Source organism: Ascoidea rubescens (assembly GCF_001661345.1).
Source record: "Ascoidea rubescens DSM 1968 unplaced genomic scaffold ASCRUscaffold_5, whole genome shotgun sequence".
Taxonomy (NCBI): Eukaryota; Fungi; Ascomycota; class Saccharomycetes; order Ascoideales; family Ascoideaceae; genus Ascoidea; species Ascoidea rubescens.
In genome coordinates, this window is record NW_017962917.1 from 908,219 (window position 1) to 930,737 (window position 22,519).

Genomic DNA, 22,519 nt, shown 5'->3' on the forward strand with positions numbered 1-22,519 from the left:
TTAAAAGTTCGTTAAGGGATTGAGTAATCTCTGCTAATTGTTTTACAGGGTTGTCTTTGCAATTGGCAAGAAAATGGCTTGTAGAAGGGTTTTGTGCTGATAAATTCATCATTTTTTAAAACAAACAGCATATAACAAAGCTAGTATTAATAAAGACAACATATCTTATATAATTTTGTCTGTGTATCACTGTGGTACTCTGATTTGAACAATGGTTCTGTGGTCTAGTCGGTTATGGCATCTGCTTAACACGCAGAACGTCCTCGGCTCGATCCTGGGCAAAATCATTTTTTTAGCTCTGAATCAGAGTTACAATTTTCATCTACATAAGGACGAGAGAGTCATCAGACAAATGTTATCACAGCTTAAGATGGGTGAAAAAAAATAAGTAGTTGTATTGTATATTGATAATTCAAAGCGTTAGTTTTGTGGTAGGATTGTTATTTTGAAATTTTTTGTGAAGGTGATTGTGAACAATCTTCTACCTTGGAATTTGAAATCCAGTAAAGTGCTATGCATGGCCCGGCATGCACCGGTTGAAAACTATCACTTTTTACAATTTAAAATCTTCTATTTGAAAATTGATCTATTCCTAAAATAATGGGATTTTTTTCTACCTTTGAATAGAACGATAAAAATCTGTCTCAAGTCGTCTGAATCTTTTGATCCACCTCCCAACGACTGCTTAGTGCGTACACCTGACGTAATGACGGGCTGGGGAGATGTTGCGTAGACGGGTAGACCACACCAATATAAGACCATTTTTTCTCTCTCTCTATTCTCGTTACCTTAAACGGACTCGCTAGATAGCATTAAGTTTGTGATCATTTAAAATAATAATTAACTAACTAACCAATGATTTTTTGAGGTTTTTAATGATTTGTAATCTTTAGTCTACCAAAGCAGCATATTCCAATATCTTAAAACGATAACTAGAATTTAGGTTCTTTTTTAAAAGCAAGGGTATTTATAGTCAAATTCTCAATTTAAATTACCCCACTACACTTTGTAATTTCCCTATTCATATTGTAAAATTGACTGCTTTTTAGAATCCAGATTATACTAAAGTAATTTTTATTTAGAACTTGAACATTTAAAATCCAACACAGCTTTCCAAACAAAATAAATATGGTTTTATGGTTCAATTATGAGGACTACATTTGTGAGCAAAACTTATAACAATCAAACTTTATTTTCAGTTAATTCAAGTGTCAATTTAAGACAGATTTGAATTTGGAAAAATATAAATTATGAATTTGATAGTATTAATTGCTAAAGTATATCTATGAAACCAAACTAAAATAGCAAGCGTTTGGTGTTTCAGTTAAATATTCTGATAGAAGAGGTATATATTCAGTTTGATTTGAATTCTACGTATTATCCAAATTGACAGAGAGGATAAAGAAACGCTAGAATATTCTTTGTTTGAAACTGTATTTCTACATTTTATTGTAGTTTGTATTTATGAGGGTACCTCTCCTGGCAGACATATCAACGGCAGGTCGGGATAACAGCATATCAGTATTTAGATATAAATCAGGAATTTCCTCCGTAAGAATACAAGAAACTACTAATGTCATCGGTACAAAATCTCCATTTATGATATCTTGCTGGTGTATATCCAAAAAAATGTTGAAGTGTAGGGCTAAAAGTAGCGCTTTGTGAGAATGTCATCAGGATTGTTTCTATATCTTTTGGTTTTCCACGTAAATATAATCTCATCTGGTTCTATGTCTGGAATTAGAAGTCAAACTTGTTTAAATATGCTTGCAATGAGCCTGATAGTTGTAAATTAAACATTTTATTAAATAGTATAGCAAATAGTATATAATATAAATGATATTAAGGTCTATTAGGCATTAATAGAAACTCAAAGACTCCTTCACCAACAAATAATCAACCAAATTCCTCAAGATTTTCATCAGTTAACGTTTTCAATTAGGTTGAGCTGGATCTGGGCCAAATAAGCTTTGGAGGATAAAATCCGAATAGGACATGTCTTAACTAATAACATAACTGTCTCTTTTTCATCAATTTTCACATTCAAAGCGTATAATAACCTCCATTGGCCAGTCTTTCTGATGCCCAAGTTACGGAAAATAAATCTCAATATTCCTGAAGAGTTATTATAATGCTCAATTTTTTTTTGGCCATCCAAGTAATTTTGATTAACATCATAATAGTAACCAGCTTCATTTATTAAATACGCATGCACAGTGAATTTCACATCTCCATTCAAAGGATTGGTCAATAATACCACAATATTGCTACCATCCAAATTTCTTTTTGTCCCACATGATGATTGCCTACCAATGAGTGATTGTTTTTCAATTTCAAAAATATATCCAGGATAGGCAGAAACTGTGTCAAATTCAAATAAGTCCATTTTCAATTGATTTGTCCTTTCATCAAGTATTTTTTATCTAATGAACATTCATTGAAAAAATAAAACTCACAGATAAAAAACTCAAACCGGCTGGTATTTATATTGTTATTTCATTGAGTTTTTGCTGGACTCAATTGCAATCATTGTGAAGATAACTAGTTAAATTCAAATCCTTCTTTGATTACCAAGAAATCGATTATCTGCATTCCTTAATGATAAATGATAAAAGATAAAACAATTTACAGATCCATGATGGGGTTTGTCTGTTATCACTAAGAAATATTTATAAGAGTCCGCTTAGGAAAGAAATTTGTTAGAAAAAGAAAAGAAAAGACAAAAAGAAAATTATGAAAGATAATTACAACTTGTAGGCTTATTTTTCTAATTTGATATAATTGATCAAATTAGTTCACTTAACTAAAAATGTAGTTATTTTCATTTAGATACCCCTGCTAAAATGAAACAGAGCTTCCGACACAAGTCCTTGTAAAAAAAAAAAAATAATTCAAAAACGACGTAAATCAACTGAACTTGTATCCCAACCTAATTGCATATATATATTGATAAAGAATGAAGAAAAATATCGTTATTTGTTTGTGGATTTCCAGACACAAATTGCTATTATGTCTTTCTGAATACCGCATGGAGAGGTCGAATGACAAAAATCATAATGACTGCATAGCCAAAGAGCTAGAAAAAGCAGAGTGAGAATCCTACCAAAGAACATTTGATCTTCGACTGCGCAGAGTTCGAACCATAAAGGAAAAAACCCAGGATAAACAAACAAAAACAACCAAAACATGATTCGAGCTCGATGGTTGAAGAAAAAAAAAAAGAATATCTCTCTGATTACCTTTTCGTTTAAGCGAACCGACGTGTGTCGGACTATTTATAGCAAGAGTTATCCGTATCCGAGATACGGATGAGTAACGTACGAAGAAGTAGCGTACGAATGGAATAAGCAATCCGCACAAACACTCCCTAACGCGTGAAGACAAACCGGAAGAAATCGCTTCGTTTGTCGATAGCATTTTCTCACAAGGAAAAGACAAACAGGAAAAGCTTTACGCACGAGAGCCGGAACAGGCGGTAGGTCGAGCAACTGTTCCGGAAGCATTAGACCCAAATCAGCGTCGTTCGGATCTTCCCGGATCCCTCCCCAGGTTATTAACGAAAACCAACCATGTTGAGATCACACTTACAACTATATAATTAGTCATAAACGTTTATCTAATAAAAAAATAAGAAAATATTCACGGAGTTAAAACCTTAAGAATCTCAAAAACTCGCATCAGCGCAGAGATTGACATGTCTGTTGGTGCATATTTAAACATCTGACAATTCATTTCAATTAGGAAACCAATACCTGTGTTGACAGCTATCAAAATTAGTCACTATTCCTTTGTTTTTATTTTATTCGTAAAGTTTTATTTTATTTATCAATGAGTTTTGAGTCACCTTTTTCTTCGGCTTTTGAAGTTAACTCAAGATCAATTGATATTAAAATCAAAAAGCTCAGAAACGAACATAACCGTGAATTTATATCTAAGCTTGAAGAGCATTCAAAAGGATTGTTTATTCTTCACAAAAGTCTAGAAAGATTTTTTACAGCTACCAAAATTTCCCACTAAAGTTCAATTAAATCATCAGAACATAAAACTGGTTCTTCAAACAAACGTTTAGTGAAATATAACTAACATTTTAACAAAGTATGTATTGAAATAAAATACAACATAGTAAAAATATAATATATAATATAAAATTGTATGTAATGACTATAAAGTATTAGTGATTAATTCATTATTTGAATTCATTAAATGACAATTTCTAGAAAAATAAACCTAGTCAAACATAAAAGTTAAATTTATTGTGTATTTTACTTTCATAAATAATATTGATAACTTTTGGAAGAGAAAACTTCAATCACATTAGAAGTGATATGTATTAAAGCATTTTCTGTGTCCCTGGGACTGATTACAACTAAAGTGTAACCCAACTTCCATCGTCCAGTTTTTCTGATACCCAAGTTAGAAAAATTAAAATTCAGGGTAAAAGGATATGAGTTGAAAAATTTAATTAATTTTTGACCATCCAAGTATTGCTGATATAACTCATCATGTTCACCATGTTCATTTAATAGATAGACACACACCAGAAATTTCACATCCTTATGATAATTGTTTGTGGATAATGTTACAAGATTATAGCCCTTTAGATTTCGTTTTGTTGAATGTGAAGACTGTCTTCCACATATTGATTGCCTTTCAATTTTGAAATTATAGGAGAAAGGAGCATTGTTTAATTTTATAGAATTCATTATTAGTTTGCTTATGGAAGCAAAGGAAAAAAAGAAAAAAAGGGATTTTGCAGGATATTAATACACATATTAATACGGTTGGAAAGTAATCCAATTCCCACTTCCACCCAAACGAAATTCTGAACAGATATAGTGAAGTCGCTAATTGACTTTTGCATCGTCAAATAATTGGTTTCATTTACCAAGTCTGATAATTGGTCTCATTTGCTTCTCGTTTGAAGCTAGTGAGAGAGTCATTAGAGAACAATAACATAGCCTCTTTTTGTATCCAAACATCTTTCCTCTCCTGTTTTGGCTTTGATTATCAATATAATATTTAATTTTATACAAAAACCCATTTCCACAAACATCCCCTTTTTTAATTTTACAACTTAATTGTTGAATTATCCATTTTACTGTTGCGATTATTGTTATTATCACCAATCCTAACTAGCTTTTTGTATCTCCATTCAAATCGCTGTTGATATCTGTATTGGTATCAGCAATGATTAGCACGCTTAATAAATTTACAGATGTGTTGATATTGTTGTTGTCGTTATAGGATTACTTCACTTGTCTTGATTCTCTTTCATGGATGCTTTTTCTCTGCAATTTCCTTCTGACTATTACCAACCACTTGAGTCTTGTTCGACATGTTGTTATTGTTACTTCTGGTTTGTTCAAAGTTGATTAACAATAAAGCAAAATCGTTTTCATCAATAACTGGTGATCATCTTGGAGTTGCAAACCGAGTCGTATTCCTTCTCTTCTTTGCTTCAAACTCAACTGACGTTGGTTAGAATAGTTGGATACACTGGGCAATATATAGTGTCAATTGGTAAGCAGCTGGAGACTTGTGGATTAGACAATAATTTGGGAGAAGGAAGAACTCTTAATTCAAACCAAAAACCCAGTTGTAGTAGTTTTAATGGATACCCAGTTGTAGTAGTTTTAATGGATAATGGTTCCAAGTAAAAGTCTGTGTGGAAGATCCAGTGGCATTTCCGAGGGCAGTTTCGTGCACAATGCTCGGTATTCCAAGATAACATGTGATTTATCTAGATCAAACCCTCGGTATTTGTGTACTCCGGTTGGATACCTTTGACGTAATCCGAAGCTTGTATTTGTTCAGACCTATGAGGTGTCGGACTGTATCCCACTATACATTTTCAGCCTACTATTCCAGATATATTACAATATCAAAGGAAAGCCGATTTTTTTTTTTTTTTCTTTAAATAGTTGCTAAGAGCCCACTTTGTCGGGGTTCTTGCACGGTGTTTATTATATCTATATATAAAAGAATGAATGCTATCTTTATAATTCTACCGTAGATGTGAGGAAACTTAATGAATAGGAAGAAAACTCACATCAAAGACAGGAGTGTGAAATCTAAGAAGATGTATGCCGGTGTCAAATTACCTTATGAATTGCCATGCATGGGAAACGAATGTGATGAGTTTGCCTATGCCCCATTTCGTGCCTAGGTATGTGTGAATGATTTCTGGGTCCACTCCGTCAGAGAGAATTGTTGGAATCTCTGAATGGATTCTCGCCTGTGAGTTGATTGGACATTGGAAGATACAATGTATTATCTTCGGATTTGGAAGGGAACATTTGCATTGGTTACTGCTCATATACCCAGCTCTCCACGAGGTATCTTCACCAAAGAGGTGTCCTGTGCGAAGTTGAATCACCGCGCTCACCTCCTCCTTGGTCCTGTGTGATAGGATTTTAAATGTGGGTAGTCTTTTAATTGATAGAGGGATGTTGGAATTGGCGATTACCTTTTCGTAGTGAGAATTATGGTTGTGTTCGTGAAATATTTTATTCCATTTTTGGATCATCTTTTGATAGAGAGCCTTTAAAAAAAAAAAAGGAAAGCCGAATTACCTAAACTATAAATTTCAATATATAATCATGTATTGCTTGATAATAGCTCGCAGTGAAGACTGCTTCTGTAGCTGTACGTTGTGGCGCAGTGGGAGCGCGCATGGCTCTGACCCTGAGGTCCCTGGATCGAAACCAGGCGCGTACATCTTTTTTTATTTTTTATTAATATTTATGTTATTGTTTTTAATAATATTTTGATTAAATAAATTTTTGCACAGCTGGCTTAACCGATTAGAATGGCCTTGTAAGATTACAGACATAGTTTACTACACATGTCCATATCAGGTATACTACAGTATCGTATATTCCAATTATAAAACTCCAATATCTTCAAAAAACAATATAGAAAAAGAAAGAGAAGTACTTCATTTATTGAAATGCAGTCTGTGAAGAAGGCCTTATCTGATCGGTGTCTAATGCTGCTCTTTTCTTTTGAGGCACCAAAAATTCTTCGCCATTTTTAGATTTCTGTTCGCTTTGACTAATTTGTTCGTCTTGGTCAATCTTGTAGTTTTTATTTTCATTATTATTTCCATTACTTTCTTTCTTCTTATTACTCAAAAAATTTATAGTCTGTTGATAATATTCACAATTCGATATTATCCTTTTTTTATATAAACTATTCATATCAATATTAGATGGTATCCCTGGTATTTGAATAAATGGAAATAAATTGTTATCAGTATCATTAGTATCATAACTCTCAACTCTATCAATGTCTTCTACTGATCGGTTCCCATTTAAAAATAGTCCTGTCCCATCGTTAATTATTAATTTATAGGATAATTTTTCTTTACTGTCCTTATCATAAAATAAATGTAAAACATCATTATGATAAATCTTTGTCTTCTTTCGACGCCCAATAATCTTATTATTAATTATACATCCATTTGTACTAAAATCAATAAGCCAAATATCATCAAGTCCCTGTGCTGGTGATTCATAAATACTATCACCCACAACATGTCTTTTCCGAATTATTATACAATGAACTTTAGATATTCTAATTTCGTTAATATTTAAATTACAAACAGAATTTCTCCCTATTATAAATGGTTTAGATCCACTTTGTTTTATATATATTGTTTTATCAATATTTGTTATTTTATTATAATATTCATTGTCTTGTATTAATTTCAAAGTCAAATATGTCCCAACAGGAATCTTTTTATCAGCTTTCAGTATTAAGTTAGATTGAATGCTAATTTCGCCTTCAGAGATTGAATGATTTTTTTCTTTTTTGGATTTCTTAAATTGCATATCATTTTGAAGGAAACTTTCACTACTTCTTTTCCCATCGGGTATAATCTTTTCATCCTGATTTATATTCATGGAGATTTGATTTATATCTTTCATTTTAATATCGTCATCAATAATGTTTTTTGAATTTAAGTGAAAATTATTCATTTTGTTATCATTAATAACCTTCACTTTCGCCTTGTGAATTGGGATAGCAGGTTTAACAAAATTTGATTTATTTTCACAAATATTCTCAAGATTATTTTCATGATTGTTTTCAATTCTCTTGGCGTCATCTTCAATGAAATTTGGAAATAAATTGATATTATTTATTGAGTTTTGGGATGATATTGACTCATGCCTTTTTTGGTTTGATTGAGATTGTGATAAACTTATTTGTGATGGTGAATCTATTGCAACTTTAATCCATGGATGATCTAAAGCCTTTGCAGCCGTTAGCCTATAATTCGGATCGACTTCCAATAAGCTGTTAAGAAAGTCTCTTGCAGTGTTACTTATTCCAGCTTCCTTTATTGGAGTGTCATGATATGAACCTCTTTTAATTTGTAAGAATAAATTTTCTTGAGTGCCTCCACTAAATGGTAAGTGGCCAGTTAATATAACATATAATAAACAACCTAATGACCACATATCTACCAAACATGAATATGCAGTCCTTTGGCTCCTGGATTGTCTTTGTTTCATATTCACCCTATCCTTAATGATTTCTGGTGCAACATAAGCCAATGTTCCACAAAAGGTTTTCAAAAAAGTTCCATCAGATATTTTGGCTAATCCAAAATCTGTTATTTTAACAATGGTTGGATTGTCTTGAGCTATTAAAATATTATCAGGTTTTAAATCCCTATGACTTATACCTAGATCATGAACATATTTAATAGCTTCAAGAATTTGTTTTGTTATCTGTCTGGCAGCTTCTTCGCCGATTGCACCATGAGCAACTACAAAATCCATCAAATCACCACCAGATACATATTCCATAACAAGATAATAAAAATTTTCGTCTTCATAAAACGCTTTCAACCTTACAATTCCGGGATGGTGCAATTCACTTAGGACTTTCAATTCTCTGGCGACAGCTACATTTGTGCCTTCGATCTTTCTTTTTGATATGATTTTGACAGCATATATAGTGCCAGTTTTCTTTTCAATAGCTTTCTTGACAGTAGCAAAAGCACCCTCTCCGACGATGTCGTCCATTATGGTAAAATGTTTGTATATTCCATCATTTTTTTGGTTCACATCTCTCAACTTCTTCTTTGTCGGCCAGTGATCAGGCGAAATCAATATTATGAATTTTATGATATCGGCATCCTGACCAATTCCCACGGATATTTCATCGCCGTGGTTTAAAATGTAATTTTGGCCCTTAACAATTCGTGTCCCATTGAGATAGGTCCCATTTGTGGATCTGTCTTGCAAAAACAAAAAATTGTTAGAGTCATTGAGCCATATTGAAAAGTGTTTGTTTGATAATCTGCTTATAGGCCCAAAAACATGGTCGCACGATTCGTTCCGACCAAAAACCCATTTTCTTTCAGGCGAGCTCTTCAAAAAACTGGTAATGTATCCCTTTCGTTTGGAGTACTCTGGAGGCAACTCTGGTGTCCGTAACACTTTGAAGATTATATCAGCCATTTGGTCCTCGTAGGGCATCAGCGCGTTCTGGGTATTATTGGGCTGTGTTGGCTGTGTTGGCTGCGTGGGCTGCGTTGGTTGGGGAGACTGCGACTCATACTGGATTTGTGAGTCCATGTTCGGGCTGGTGTTGCTGAGCAGGAACAGCAGCTGTTTCGTTGGACAGAATTTTGGCTTGCAGTTGTGCTGGATCCGAAGCCTGGACGTGGAGCGACTTTTCGCTTTGATCTGGAAAAAATCGCGAAAGTTCTTTGCACGTGATCGAGAGTTTATAAACAGAACCGGTTTGGAAATGGAGGACGAGCTTCAGAGCCTACAACTTGATGTAGATGCCTTTGTAGTGAAGAAGGGCAGAAAACAAGGCCAAGGCGAAGGCATAGGCCACCAACACTGCGACTGATGAGGTCTGCGACATGTCCAAAGTGTCCATGGCCATGTTTATCACCCCAGTGGAGACATTGGCTACGAGGAACACCAACAACCCATTTGCATTGATGGCCTCGATGAGATAGGGGACGTTTGTATACTCTTCTGTGCCAGAGCCATTGCGCATTTCAGTGTCTTCTGCGATTTTGGCATCGAAACACTTGCTGATAAATTTAAATCCCAATAGGAAATTGAGGTTATAGCTGACAACCCATAGCACATATAGCAAATTTGCGATTCTCCGGGATATGTTCAAGTTTGTATAATGGTAGAGCAGATAAAACAACACATTGTAGAAAATGGCAAAATAAAACAATCCTTGTGTTGCAGAAACAGTGAAGAATTGGTGCACTTTGTTTTTGTAGCTCTTTTTATCCTTTCCAGTGACAACGACGGATGATGAATAGAAATTAATAATCTCCTTTTTAGTAGAAATCCTAAAAACATTCAATCGCGTTTTGAAGTTTGGTAGTAGAATACTTCCAACTGATTGACCTGTCAAAAAAATCGATAAATACCCAATAAACGAAAAAATTCCTTCTTTATTAGAAGTGATCAAATTATCTCTTGGATGTAGTAAAATAAACTCCAACAATCCGTTTTTATTTAGTAAAATTTCGTAGATTATTGAAACCACTAACCCAGTAACAAATACAGGAACTTCGAATGGAAAAATAGAGTCAAGTATCAACACAACTGGATCCAATAACCCCAATGTCATAAAAAAATTCCAATGTGTTCCATACTCTGATGCGTGCTCCTGATAATCTAAATTTTTGACAAAATATAATCTTAGCAAACCAATTATTAAAATTACTAATGAGCTTAGTAAACTTTTTCTTAATTTTTTCAAAAATTTCAAAAATTTAGAGTAAACTGTTTTTTTTTCTTTTTGCGAGCTTCCATTTTCATTAAAACGAGCTTTCAATTTAGTTCGAATGCTCACTAAACCCATAGAAAATACAAATGAACCAACTCCTAAATCCATCAAAGAAGATCCCCACGTTTCAACCTTAGCAAATCTTCTGGGGAAAACTTTGAAATCAACTGCCAAAATTGCAAGACAAGTGATTATCATCATGTTTGATCGATAAATCGTGATATAGTTCTTTTTGGACATGTAATCATTAATTGATAAATTACCGAAATTAATTTTGTGGGACCTATTCTTATCATGGCCTTTTCTACTCTTAATCTTATTGCCTTTCAAGGTCTTTTTATTTGAAAACAATGCCAAAGTAACTGAAGGCACTAAAATCGAAAATATCAATTTTACTGGAATATCGGAGTATAAAGTAATGGACAACAACAATCCAAACCAAAATAATATAAATTCAATTGAAAATATAATACTATTAACTCGTTTTCTTTCATGGACAATCTTGGTGTCAATTTTGAACAAATTAGTGTATCCAACTATAAGGTAGTAAGCAATGTACGTTACTAACGAAACCAATGTGACGAGGTAAACCTCCTCAATTGAACTCCCAGTCAAACCTGATACAAAATCCTCTTTTCTTTCTTTCAAGCTTCTGCTGTTTTCCATTCTCAAGTCTACTTTAGCTGTAAAAAGCTCTGTTTGATGCTGAGAAACACCTCATCTCATTCGATGTAAAACAAGTCAGTTCCGTTTTAATTGTCATGTGAAGTTTCGCTGCCAATAATGAGGAAATGTTATAATTACACCTAAGATGAACAAGATAATAATTTACATAAAAAGAAAAAAACAACCTAAATAAATAAAAGATAAATAAAGACAGACAACAGCAATAAAACAAGATTAGAAAAATTGTACACCTGAATATTATTTGCTGAATTCAAGTTTTCTATTCCTGACTGGAAAGTAGCGCTGGTATTTGGAAATGTAGCAGTGAATCCATTTTTCCTTAGGTAGGACTTAAAACTTGTCACTTCCTCTGTGCCTCCAGTTATAGTCGTTGTGACTGTTTCACTCCATGGACCAGTTCCACTGGAAGTGGTGACAAATGAATCGTAGGAACCAACTATTGACGAGATTAAATATCTTCCAGAGTTGGTGGTTGTCCATGATGTATAATTTGTAAAAGTTTCCACTTTAGTGGAGTCGTATCTGGCTGTGCTAATGTAAGACGTTACATAAACGAAATAACTGTCTGAGTAGTGTGGTGCTTGAATAGTATTGGGAAGCGATTGGTATTTGGATATCATGTCAACATTATCAAAATTTATATCGCCAGTTATTTCTTCATCTGTTGAATTTGAATTTAAAAGTTTGCTAATCCCAATTTCTCCAGCCTCAAAATCGTAAACTGCATAGTAATTTGTGAAAATCATTTTCCCCAACAAAAAGATATCTCCAATATTAGACTTTCTAAAACTAAAAGAGATAGCCAAATCGCCTTTAGATTTGTTGTGGTGATTGTTATCAAAATCGGTATAATAATTAAAGTAGGTCATATTAGTGGCCAAATTATTAATAGGGACATCGATAATATAGCCTGATAAATTGTATGAGAAATGGCAATTTAAATTTTTTAGAATAAAATATATATCTGTATAATTGCTAATAGATTCATTAAAAGAAACATCCAAGTTCTGAAACCCCTGTACAATATCATCGAAAATAGATGGTGGGAAATAGTAGTTGATGCCTTCATGAAACAATGCAATTGGATATTTTTTGTCAGTAAATTGTATTTCGAGCATACTTTCATCATTTTCATTTTCAGTGAGAGTGTGATTTAAATTGTTCAGAGTTAAAAGGCCAACTGCAATATCAAAAATAGAATCAGCTTCTTCAGCACTGAAATTGGAATTGGTTATTACTGAATTTGAAATTTTAATTGAGAATGAAGAAAGAGTAACATCTGCGTGTTTGATGTAAGGATTAATATTGTAATCATATCTATTTATTATGGGTAAAACAGTTAGATTTCCATCAATTTTGGTATGATCGATTCCACCAATTAGTGCGACTCCTTTGTAATCAAAAAACTCGTTGTTATTAAATCTGAAATATTCAGAAACAATTTTTCTTTCAATGAACTTATTTTCTAATAATAAATCTAAAAAATTTAAATCCTGATTATTTGAGTTGGTGTTGTTTGTAAAAGAAGAGATTCCAAAGGTTCCCAGCTGTTTATTGGCAGATAATGCCAAACCAAAAGGAAAAGTGGAAAAGTTCCAGTTGTTGTTGAGCCATAATACATCTTTGCCCCAAAGACCAGTTGCAACAGTTCTGTCTTCAGAATCCAATTTGAAAGATGTATTAACACTGAAAATGGGGTTTTCGTCATAAGAGAAAAAATCAAAAGTGGAAGAGTCTGCATCTTTAAAAGTTCCTTGTTTATCGTAACAAAAATATAAAATATCGTCGTATGAGTAGGAATAATTGTTATAATATGAACGATAAAATTGGAAATCGATATCAAAACAGTAGGGATTTAAATCTGATATGACCCAAGTTAAATCGGAATCGAAATCCAAAGTGACATTTAAAGGTTGTGGAGGAGTTCCAAGTTCTATTTCTATAAAGGAATCATTTTGTTCATTGCCAAAAAAGTCAAGCTTGATCACTTTTTTCCCATCAAAATCATCATTGGCCTTTATCTTCACAGTACTGTGAAAAAGTAGGAAAAGCACTATGCAGGATAAAAGCATTTTAGTATATATTTGATATTTTGTCTCTCTGACGCTCTGTTTTTTGAATAAGCAATGATTTGAAAGACTTCAAATCAATAAATGGAGTTTAAGATTTGGTTTGAGTTTGGAAAAGTTTTGTTTCTGCTTTTTATGGGGAAACAACAGCTAATTCACAGTTAAGAAAAAAAACGAAACATTTTCGTGGATAGTGAACACCAGGGGAAATTAAAGCAGGACCAAAAAAGTATTGCAGGAGTTGGGCTGAGCTGTGAACAGCATAAAACTGTTCCAATATTTAGATGGACTTGAAAAACAGCAACAGGAAAATTAAAAACAAAAGCCAGTCCCTGAGTTATAAACCAAAATGGCAGAATTTCCAATCAATTTTGAGCTACAGTAATGGAAACAAAAAACCCATCTTGTATGGATTTCTCCGATCCGAAACACCTTTTTAAACGGCGGACATTACGGTCACGGGTCGTCACAACCGAGATGCCGTTTGGTAAAAACAGGAGTGTTCTGTGTTTTGCACGTGCGCTTATATAGGCAGCAAACGCAAACTTCCCATCTTGGTCAGAAATTGAGCTTGGGCAAGGACCTTTAATCATTGAAACAACCAACAGTGGTACGATAATTTGCAAATAATGTCTGATCTAGATGATGATCTTTTGGCTCTTGCTGGTGTAGGATCTGATGAGGAACAGTCTGCAGACTTTTCTAAAAAGAGAAAGGCTTCATTGAATAGTGGAGGCAATCCACACAAAAAAAACAAACATGACTACGACGAAGATTTTGATGAAGAATATGATGAAGAATCAAATTCTGATTCAAACCACATCAGTGATAACAATAAGGATGATAAAAATGGCGACAACAATGATGATAACGACGGAGACGCTTTTTCAGATCCATCTTCATTCAAATATTCGCCATTATCCAATGATTTTAAGGACAGTGCGTTAGATATCAATCCTTATCCATTGGAAAGTAAATATAAAGACGAGGAAGATAAAAACCGGTTATTGTCAATGGACGAAGTTCAAAGAGAAGAGATTTTGTTTGAAAGATCGCAAGAAATTGAAAAATACAATGAACGAAAATATTTGGCTCGAAGAGTTAAACAAAAACAGGCGGAACGATCTAATAGGTCGATGAATGTGAAGAAGAACTCCAAGGCAATTAAGTCATCGAAATTGTCAGAGTTGAAAAAACAAAGAGCTAAAAAGAATCAGCATAATGACGGATACGATGATGGAGATTACGAGGACGAGGAGTATTCTAATAAAAACCAAGCATATCCAGAAGAAGAAGAGGAGGAGGAAGACAAAGCGTATCAAGAAGAAGAAGAGGAGGATGATGATTATAAACCCGATCAAGAGTATCAAGACAATTATGCTGACAACGACAATTATCAAGATGAAGATAATGACGATTATGATCCCGATCATAACGACAACCGTAGCAAAAAGGTTAAGAGCAAGAGTCGACATGGAAGAGGACATGATGAAGAATACAATGATTACGAAGACGAAGACGACCGCAATGCAGTTAAATGGGTAGATGGATCATCGTCTTCCAATAAGATAAGAATTGCAAGTGTGAGTGAAATTAACAAAATCAAGTTTGGTAGATCTGGAATTCTGAAATATTGCCAGTATCCCAAGTTTGGGGAAGTGGCAAAGGGGTGTTTTGTAAAAGTTGCAATTGGAACCAACAAGCAAACAGGCGAGCCCCAAACTCGTTTAGGGAAGATTGATAAGATTATTGATGGCAAGCCGTATAAATTGGAGAACAGAACCGTCAATCAGTATGCTATAGTCAGCATTGGCAATGCTTACAAGAAATTCCCAATGAACAATTTTTCGAATTCCAAAGTGGATGAATTTGGGTATAATGACTACTTGAACACACTAAAGAAATTGAATTCCAGCTTGCCTACGAATAAAGATATTGAGAAAAAGTACAATGAGTTGGTAGCGTTCACGTCCAAGCCTCTAACTCTCGAGGAACAGAATAGCATAATAGAGAGAAGAAACAAGTTGACAACTTCGGAGGTGGGCATCTCAGCTATTGTCAAGAAGTCGCATTTGCTATCGAAATTGAAAGTTGCAAAAGCGCAGAACGACATTGAAAAGATAAAGGATGCCGAAAAGAAATTGCTGATGCTAAACAGATCATTGAAGAGCATGCAGAAGAAGGGATTTGAGTCGAACAACTCGTTGCACAAGGTGAATGAAAGAAACCGGATGTTGAATGCCAAAAACATTCGTCAAGCCGAAATTATGAACGTGGAGAAACGTAAGAAGGAGTCGCGAACTGGAGTTGCGAATCCCTTCAGCAGATTGCGAACTACAACCAAGGTGCTTTACTACGAGATACAGAAGGAGGAGAACGAGAGAGCCAAAGCTGAGATTATCGAGGAGCAGAAGGAGGAAGAGAAGAACTCGAAGAACAACGAGCAGTTATTGCTCAAGGCGCGATACCGCCAGTTTGGGGGAATTGACGAGTTAATTTCTAAAGTGCAGCTCAGTGTGGACCTTTCGCTGCTTTGTTAGAGGAAAAACAGGCAAAAAAAGAAGAAAAAGAAGCAAAAAAAAGAAGAAGAAGCAAAAGCAGCAGAAGAAGCACAAAAAGCGGCCGAACGCGGCGCCGTTTGGCGTTTCGCGTCCTTTTTCTCAAATGCCTTGTATCAAAATAATATTTGTAAAATTTGTAAAATTTGTTACTTTGAACCAACGTTGAATTGTTTCTTGTATGTTATATATCTGCTGGAAGTTGCTCGATTCGTGTTATAGGGGCTCTTATACATCGTAACTCAGCAAACACAGGCTACCACTCTGTTATTTATCTTATAATCGCTCTTGCTACTGCGTTTCACCATGAGGCAGGTTATATCAGATTTGCTCTTCAAGACTCAGGATCCCAACAACTTGATTCGTTCTCAAGCTGAACAGCAGTTTTTGCTGTTGTCTCTCCAGAATCCCTCCTCTGTTGGATTGGCTTTGGTCCAGATTGCTGCTGACCATGCTGAGGTAGTTCCAAACAGACAGTCTGCTCTCTTGAACCTTAAACGACTAGTGCCTCTATATTGGTCCTTTGGCTTTACCTCCTTCAAGGGAACTGCCATCAACCAGGAAACAAAGGCTGTCATCAGATCCCATCTCTTGAGCTTGATATGTGACAACGACTCCAAGATCAGAAACTCCTCCACCTACTGCATTGTTCAGATCTCTGTTGTGGACTATCCCGAGGAATGGCCAGACCTAATCTCAGTTCTCTACTCCTTCATTGATTTGAACAACTCTGTTTCCTCCAAAAACTCGATTCTTGGTGGTTTGATTGTGCTATCCAGCTTGTTCGACGACTTGATCACTGACGACCAGTTCTTCGAGGGCTCGATTGGCCTAAACACCTTGACCTATTGCAAAAACATTTTGGCAACTGACACTTCACCCAAAAATTCTAATCCTAATGACAAAAAAATTGATGTTAACACTAAAATCGAAATTGCAAAATTACTAGAAACCTGCTTGAGACAATTTCAAGGTCCAGAAGCAACAATGACCTCCACCAGAGCTGATTTTGCAAAGGAATCTGTTGTTCAAGTGGCTAATTTGCTCCTAGAATTGCTAAACGAATTGTTCAACTACATCAATTCAAACAACGTTTTAGACTCAAGTTATCTCTTATACAACGAACAACTATACAAAGTTCTAATCCTCTTGATTAACAATTTCAATCTAAAACAGTATTATAAACAATTATTCTACTTGTCTATAAACCAGCTATCCTCATTGACAAAGTTTCATTACAATCTTTCAGTTCTAAAGATTGACGACTCTCAATCTTCAAACCCTTACTCCATCTACAAAATTGTCTCGTTTTCACACAATAACATCGGAAATGATGATCCAATCTTCATTTTAAATAAACTATTAACCCAAATTTATCAATTCTTGTCCTCCGTTAATAATTGCTCATTATCAAACACTAAACCCTCAAATAAATTTGCAAATATCGACTTATTCTCAACCCTATTCAATTCAATTTCATTGCAAGCCATCTCTTCAAATGATTCAATTCAAAATTACATTTCAGATTTCAACTCTTTTGTAACCGAAGAATCTGGAATGTCTATTGACTTCACTCTAAGAGATTCCATCAACGAATATTTATCAGAACTTAATCATCATGACTCCTCAACCTTTTTAAATTGGTCTATTCAATCTTTGTTTCTAATCAACAAAAATCCTGTACAAAATAACACTATTGATAACAGCAATTTCCATTTCATTAATTTGATTGATCTTTCAAACGTTTTCCAATTTAAAGAATCTCTACTATACATCATTCAGGCTTTACTAATGAACGACACTTTTTCATTTGACGACGAATCTGATCTACACCAGATCTTGCCTCTGGTAAATATTAATGATTTCTATAACCAATTAATCAGTCTCTCTTCAATCAATGAAAACGTATTTGTCATTTCAAGAACTCTAATTGTATTATCAAAATTTATCGAGATTTTTCAATACGTTTTATCTGACGAAATGATTTCCAATGCCTTTACTCACTCAATTGAAGTTTGTTTCAATTATTTGCAAAATCAAGATCCTTCAAACAATGATTCTGATTTAGATGGTAACTTGAATCTAATTAGAGCTTCTTTATGTATTTCTCTAACCTACTATTCTCAGTTTTTTCCCTTTGATAAATTCAAACTTTCTTCAAATTATCAAGATATGGTTGCCTCAATTATTAGCTCACTTATTGATTCTGGAGCAACTGACGATACACCCACTACCTTAATGGAAAATGTCGTTCCCTGTATTAAAATTGATCCCAAAAATGCGTATAACACCGATTCAATAATTAAGCTAATCTTTAAAATCTCTTCAAGTGACTTTTCTAACATTTCGATTATTAACGAAACGGCTGATGCTATAGGTACACTCTTTGAAAATATTAAGATTGAAAATTTCATTAAACAATGTGAATTTGGATTACCCTTGTTGATCAATAATTTAATTGACAATATTAATAGTTTTAACGGATTGAAAATTGAATATTCGCCTCAATTGAATTTTTCTTTAGAATATTTAAATCTTTTTATCAAAAATTGTCCAAGCAAGGAATTACCCGAGGATATTTTCAAATACACTTTTAGTGTTGTAAGTAAACTATTGCTAATTGAAAATATTGAAGACCAGATTTTACAATTAGGTAGCGAAATTTTAAACTCTATCTTAATTTCATCGGATTCAAATTTTTTTATTAATTATAAAAATGAACAAGGTCTTTCGGGAATTGAAATCACTCTTAAACTAGCGGAAAAATTTCTTTCCCCAACATTGTCAGATTCTGCAGCATTGAATATTGGATCTATTGTCCTATCTATTGTCAGCAAATTTAGCAGTTATTTAAACGATTATCTTTCAAATCTCATTCAAGCAGTTACCAAAAGATTAACAATTGCTACTAATATTGTGATTATGGAAAATATGATCATGGTATTTTGCCATTTGGTTTTGTTATCAGCCAGTGATACAATAAATTTTTTGGATTCAATTAAATTTGAAGATAATAAAAGTGGGTTGGAAAAGGTTATTCCAATTTGGTTGGATACATTTACATCGATTCGAGGATATGAAAAAATCAAGAAAAATATATTAGCATTGGGTAAAATATTTATGCTAAGCGATCCAAGGATAGAGAATATAATCGTTGATGGCGATTTAATTCCTAATCAAATTGACCCAAATATTATTGTCACACGATCAATTGCTAAAAAAATGCCTCAAATTTACCAAAAGATTTCATGCTATGTTAAGATTTTAAAATTGTTTATTTCTGAGTTATCATTTCAAAATCAACAACCAAATCCTAGTGATTATGTTGTTTCAAAAGTTGGAGAAAATGATAATGAAGAAGGATGGGAAGATCTTGAGGATCTTGGTGCACCTACATTTGAGAAATTAACGTCATATATTGATGCAATTGACGATGCTGATGAAGAGGATGAGGAAAAAGGTAATTTAGCGATTAACCAAGATAACAAACAAATTTTAATTGAATTTTTCAAAGAATGTGCTCAAAAGAGTGAGGTTACAAATTTCCGAAAGTACTATGATGTTTTAAGTGACGAAGAGAAAAAAATTTTATGTGACAATATAATTTTTTGAAATAGAAATATGAAATTAAAAAAAAAATAAAAATAAAAATAAAACAAATTAGTCATAAGAGCAATAATATATAGTAAATATGATATTATTGAATAGTTAAAATTTATAAAACTAGGTTTATTTATCGTAAAAGTATATAATTAGGAGTAAAAGTAACAATTAATAGTTAACAGTTAATAGTTAATAATTAATTAATAATTAATAATTAATTGATAATGATTAAAGTTTTTAAATTTTTAAATTTTTAGTAGCTTCGGATAAATCATTTTGATTATTAATAGAAGATTTCGATTTTGATTTAGTTTCAAATTGATTTTCAGATTCTGGTTCTGGTTCAGATTCAGATTCAGATTCATCTTCGACCAAGTAAGCGTTACTATCATTATTATCGATCATATCGTCAAGTACAAAATTTTGGGAGAGGTTTTGATTTGATTTGTTATTGGTATCGTTATTATTATGATTTTGATTGTTAGTCTTGTTGTTATTTTGATTATTTTCTTCCAATTGATATTCTAGCTCAGCATTTTTCAAGTAATTTATAAAGTCGGAGATTTTGGGATCATTTATGTTATCTTGGAAATGTAGGTAAAGCAAGTCTATTGGTTTTCTGTCGAATCTGTTTTTAATTCTTGGGTCAGAGCCTGCATCTATTAGGGTCTCAGCTAAGAATTTGCCATAGTTGAAATCGTCAAAGGAGTAGGTTATAGCTAGATGTAGAGGGGAGTCGTTGTTGAGGTTATTTATTGGGTCGATTTCGATATTGTCGTAGTTTAATATTGAGTCGATGATTTCAAAGTTGCCATAGATTGTAGCAAGATGAAGAGCAGTGTTTCCCAAGGTGTCTCTGGAGTTGTTGATCAAGTCTACAAAATCGTCTTGGTTATTGTTTAGCTGGGGGAGAATTGAGTTTAAAAGGTCCAAGTTGTCTCTGCGAGCAGCATCCAAGAGCTGGTCTTTTAGGATGTCTAGGAGATCTTTGTTTACCATTTTTGTTGAGATAATTGGATGGTGATAGTGATGGTGATGGTGATGGCAAAGGAAGGATAGTTGTTGTGAGTTGGGAAGAGATGTTTGGAGAGAGAATTAAAGCCAGATAAACCGAATACCAAAGGGGCAATTGGGCTGGGAAAGAAGTTGATTGACGGAAGAGGGAATTTCTTGTATAGGAGTTTACGAAAAGGGGGAACTACGAAACTGAAAGTTGGGAGTATTCTTCGAATTAGGAAATAATTGATTGTAATTGGGGCAAGTCCGGATTAGGAAAGAGGTAAAAAAAGAAAATACTTTATTTATTTATTTGTTTATTGATTAATATTTATATTTTAATGGGGATTATATTATTAATAATTATGTCATTGATAATCAGTAGTTGTTGAGTTATTGAAGTAAAGAAAAGAGAAAAGAGAAAAAAGGAGAAAAGAAAAGAAAAGCAGAATGGGGAGAAAAGAGATAATATAAGGGAGGATATAATATAATATAGTATATAAATAAAAATAAAAATAAAAATCAAATAAAATCAAATAAAATAAGAAGAACGAGGTGGATATGATATGATATGATATGATATGATAGGATAGGATAGGATAGTGGAGTGGAGTTGATTAGAGTGAGTAAGTGAATTAATCAAAAAATAAAGAGCAATGAGAAAATGATTCAATCAAGAGAAACAGATAAAGAAGAATGAGTAAAAAAAGAAAAAAAAAATCGTAAAATATAGATAAAAGTATAATATAGATGGAAATAAAAGATACAAGTAATGTAAGCAGTATAAGTAGTATAAGTAGTAGATAGATAAATTCATTATAGATTCATTATAATTGATTCATTAGGATTTGAATGGAATGGAATGATAATAGAGATGAAGGAAATACAATTGAATGTGATTTGGTAATATAACTAGATAAACTAGGTAATTTGATATTTGATTGATTGATTGATTGATTGATTGATTGATTGATTGATTCATTAATTTATTCATAAATTGATTCATTGATTGATTAAAGAAAAAGAAACAAGTAAAAAAAAAAGAGAAAAGTTGGAAAACTATTTTTAATTATTTTTTCAATTCGTTTTTTAGTAATATTTTTTTTGTATTTTTGTATTTTTTTAATTTTTCAATTTTTTAATTTTTTAATTTTTTAATTTCCAAATAATAAAATAATAAAATAAATATAACAATATAATTATTATTGTGGTAAATTAATCGGGGATAATTTCATTTGAATTTTCCCTTTCCTTTTAATTTAGAGGTCAATTTGTATCGATCAGCCAAAGGGCTTTGGTGTTCTCTGAAATAGATTCCAGAGCAGGTGAAACATAAACCGATTTTGTTGATGCCTTCCAGTGGAAAAGCTTTTTCACACAAGAGACATTCAGTGTATGATTGAGCAGGCTGATGGGAGGGAAACAGAGTTAGTGGAACAGAACGAAGGTGAGGAAAGAGGTGAAGCGATACATACCATGTTGGGAAGAAGAGCAGATTATAGTATAGAGATGGAGTAATATAGTATAATGGAATAAAATAAAATAAAATAAAATAAAATAAAATAAAATAAAATAATATAAAATAAACAAGATGAGACAGAGAGTAGATAATATAATAACGGAGGACACAGCAGTAGGACGGGCGATTGAAATCAATGGATAGAAAGAGTAAAAAAAAGAAAGAAGAGTAGATATTTATACTGTGGAGGATGCTGCAAAGTGAGAAGCGGGAGGAATAAGATTTGGCGACGGTGACTGAAGTGTAAATTGCCTTTATTTACCAGAGTTCCCTTTAGAGAAGAGCATATAATCAGAGCTTCTCCCAGCACC

At 33.2% G+C, this 22,519-nt stretch overlaps 10 protein-coding genes and 2 non-coding genes across 12 annotated transcripts; 4 read left to right on the forward strand and 8 right to left on the reverse strand.

Annotated features, from left to right (window-relative positions):
• Positions 1 to 213: 213 nt before the first annotated feature.
• ASCRUDRAFT_t59 lies at positions 214 to 287 on the forward strand. Its single transcript has one exon. It is a non-coding gene; the product is annotated as a tRNA-Val (tRNA).
• A 1,634-nt stretch (positions 288 to 1,921) lies between these two features.
• ASCRUDRAFT_70128 (uncharacterized protein) lies at positions 1,922 to 2,386 on the reverse strand (the record flags this gene model as incomplete). Its single annotated transcript, XM_020191747.1, has 1 exon — positions 1,922 to 2,386. The coding sequence occupies one exon, from the start codon at positions 2,384 to 2,386 to the stop codon at positions 1,922 to 1,924; it is 465 nt and encodes a 154-aa protein (XP_020047968.1).
• A 1,882-nt stretch (positions 2,387 to 4,268) lies between these two features.
• On the reverse strand, positions 4,269 to 4,703 carry ASCRUDRAFT_80696 (uncharacterized protein; the record flags this gene model as incomplete). The annotated part of the gene is made up of 1 exon (XM_020194523.1): positions 4,269 to 4,703. One exon carries the CDS (start codon positions 4,701 to 4,703, stop codon positions 4,269 to 4,271), a length of 435 nt encoding a protein of 144 aa, XP_020047969.1.
• Positions 4,704 to 5,914: 1,211 nt separating this feature from the next.
• On the reverse strand, positions 5,915 to 6,710 carry ASCRUDRAFT_144069 (uncharacterized protein). The gene has a single exon (XM_020189206.1). It carries the CDS (start codon positions 6,524 to 6,526, stop codon positions 6,098 to 6,100), a length of 429 nt encoding a protein of 142 aa, XP_020047970.1. The 5' UTR covers positions 6,527 to 6,710; the 3' UTR covers positions 5,915 to 6,097.
• On the forward strand, positions 6,646 to 6,717 carry ASCRUDRAFT_t60. The gene has a single exon. It is a non-coding gene; the product is annotated as a tRNA-Gln (tRNA).
• Positions 6,718 to 7,304: 587 nt separating this feature from the next.
• RAD53 (serine/threonine/tyrosine protein kinase RAD53) lies at positions 7,305 to 9,383 on the reverse strand (the record flags this gene model as incomplete). Its single annotated transcript, XM_020189896.1, has 2 exons — positions 7,305 to 7,854; positions 8,167 to 9,383. Coding segments are annotated over 2 exons (1,767 nt in total), but the record flags the coding sequence as incomplete, so codon positions are not given.
• A 400-nt stretch (positions 9,384 to 9,783) lies between these two features.
• On the reverse strand, positions 9,784 to 11,442 carry GWT1 (glucosaminyl-phosphotidylinositol O-acyltransferase; the record flags this gene model as incomplete). Its single annotated transcript, XM_020190506.1, has 2 exons — positions 9,784 to 11,277; positions 11,314 to 11,442. The coding sequence occupies 2 exons, from the start codon at positions 11,440 to 11,442 to the stop codon at positions 9,784 to 9,786; spliced, it is 1,623 nt and encodes a 540-aa protein (XP_020047972.1).
• Positions 11,443 to 11,627: 185 nt separating this feature from the next.
• ASCRUDRAFT_80699 (acid protease) lies at positions 11,628 to 13,535 on the reverse strand (the record flags this gene model as incomplete). Its single annotated transcript, XM_020194524.1, has 1 exon — positions 11,628 to 13,535. The coding sequence occupies one exon, from the start codon at positions 13,533 to 13,535 to the stop codon at positions 11,628 to 11,630; it is 1,908 nt and encodes a 635-aa protein (XP_020047973.1).
• Positions 13,536 to 14,161: 626 nt separating this feature from the next.
• Positions 14,162 to 16,072, forward strand: RTF1 (RNA polymerase-associated protein; the record flags this gene model as incomplete). Its single annotated transcript, XM_020191748.1, has 1 exon — positions 14,162 to 16,072. The coding sequence occupies one exon, from the start codon at positions 14,162 to 14,164 to the stop codon at positions 16,070 to 16,072; it is 1,911 nt and encodes a 636-aa protein (XP_020047974.1).
• Positions 16,073 to 16,396: 324 nt separating this feature from the next.
• Positions 16,397 to 19,702, forward strand: KAP114 (karyopherin KAP114; the record flags this gene model as incomplete). Its single annotated transcript, XM_020190507.1, has 2 exons — positions 16,397 to 17,748; positions 17,974 to 19,702. The coding sequence occupies 2 exons, from the start codon at positions 16,397 to 16,399 to the stop codon at positions 19,700 to 19,702; spliced, it is 3,081 nt and encodes a 1,026-aa protein (XP_020047975.1).
• Positions 19,703 to 20,290: 588 nt separating this feature from the next.
• Positions 20,291 to 20,665, reverse strand: ANK1 (ankyrin repeat-containing protein ANK1; the record flags this gene model as incomplete). The annotated part of the gene is made up of 1 exon (XM_020189510.1): positions 20,291 to 20,665. A coding segment is annotated over one exon (375 nt), but the record flags the coding sequence as incomplete, so codon positions are not given.
• Positions 20,666 to 21,899: 1,234 nt separating this feature from the next.
• ASCRUDRAFT_75649 (uncharacterized protein) lies at positions 21,900 to 22,344 on the reverse strand. The gene is made up of 2 exons (XM_020193155.1): positions 22,165 to 22,344; positions 21,900 to 22,097 (listed from the first exon to the last, which is right to left on the reverse strand). The coding sequence occupies exons 1-2, from the start codon at positions 22,165 to 22,167 to the stop codon at positions 21,921 to 21,923; spliced, it is 180 nt and encodes a 59-aa protein (XP_020047977.1). The 5' UTR covers positions 22,168 to 22,344; the 3' UTR covers positions 21,900 to 21,920.
• Positions 22,345 to 22,519: the final 175 nt, after the last annotated feature.

Excerpts from the sequence above, each read along its gene's own strand:
- ASCRUDRAFT_144069 (XM_020189206.1), bottom strand. The coding sequence starts at position 6,526 with ATGATCCAAAAATGGAATAAAATATTTCACGAACACAACCATAATTCT.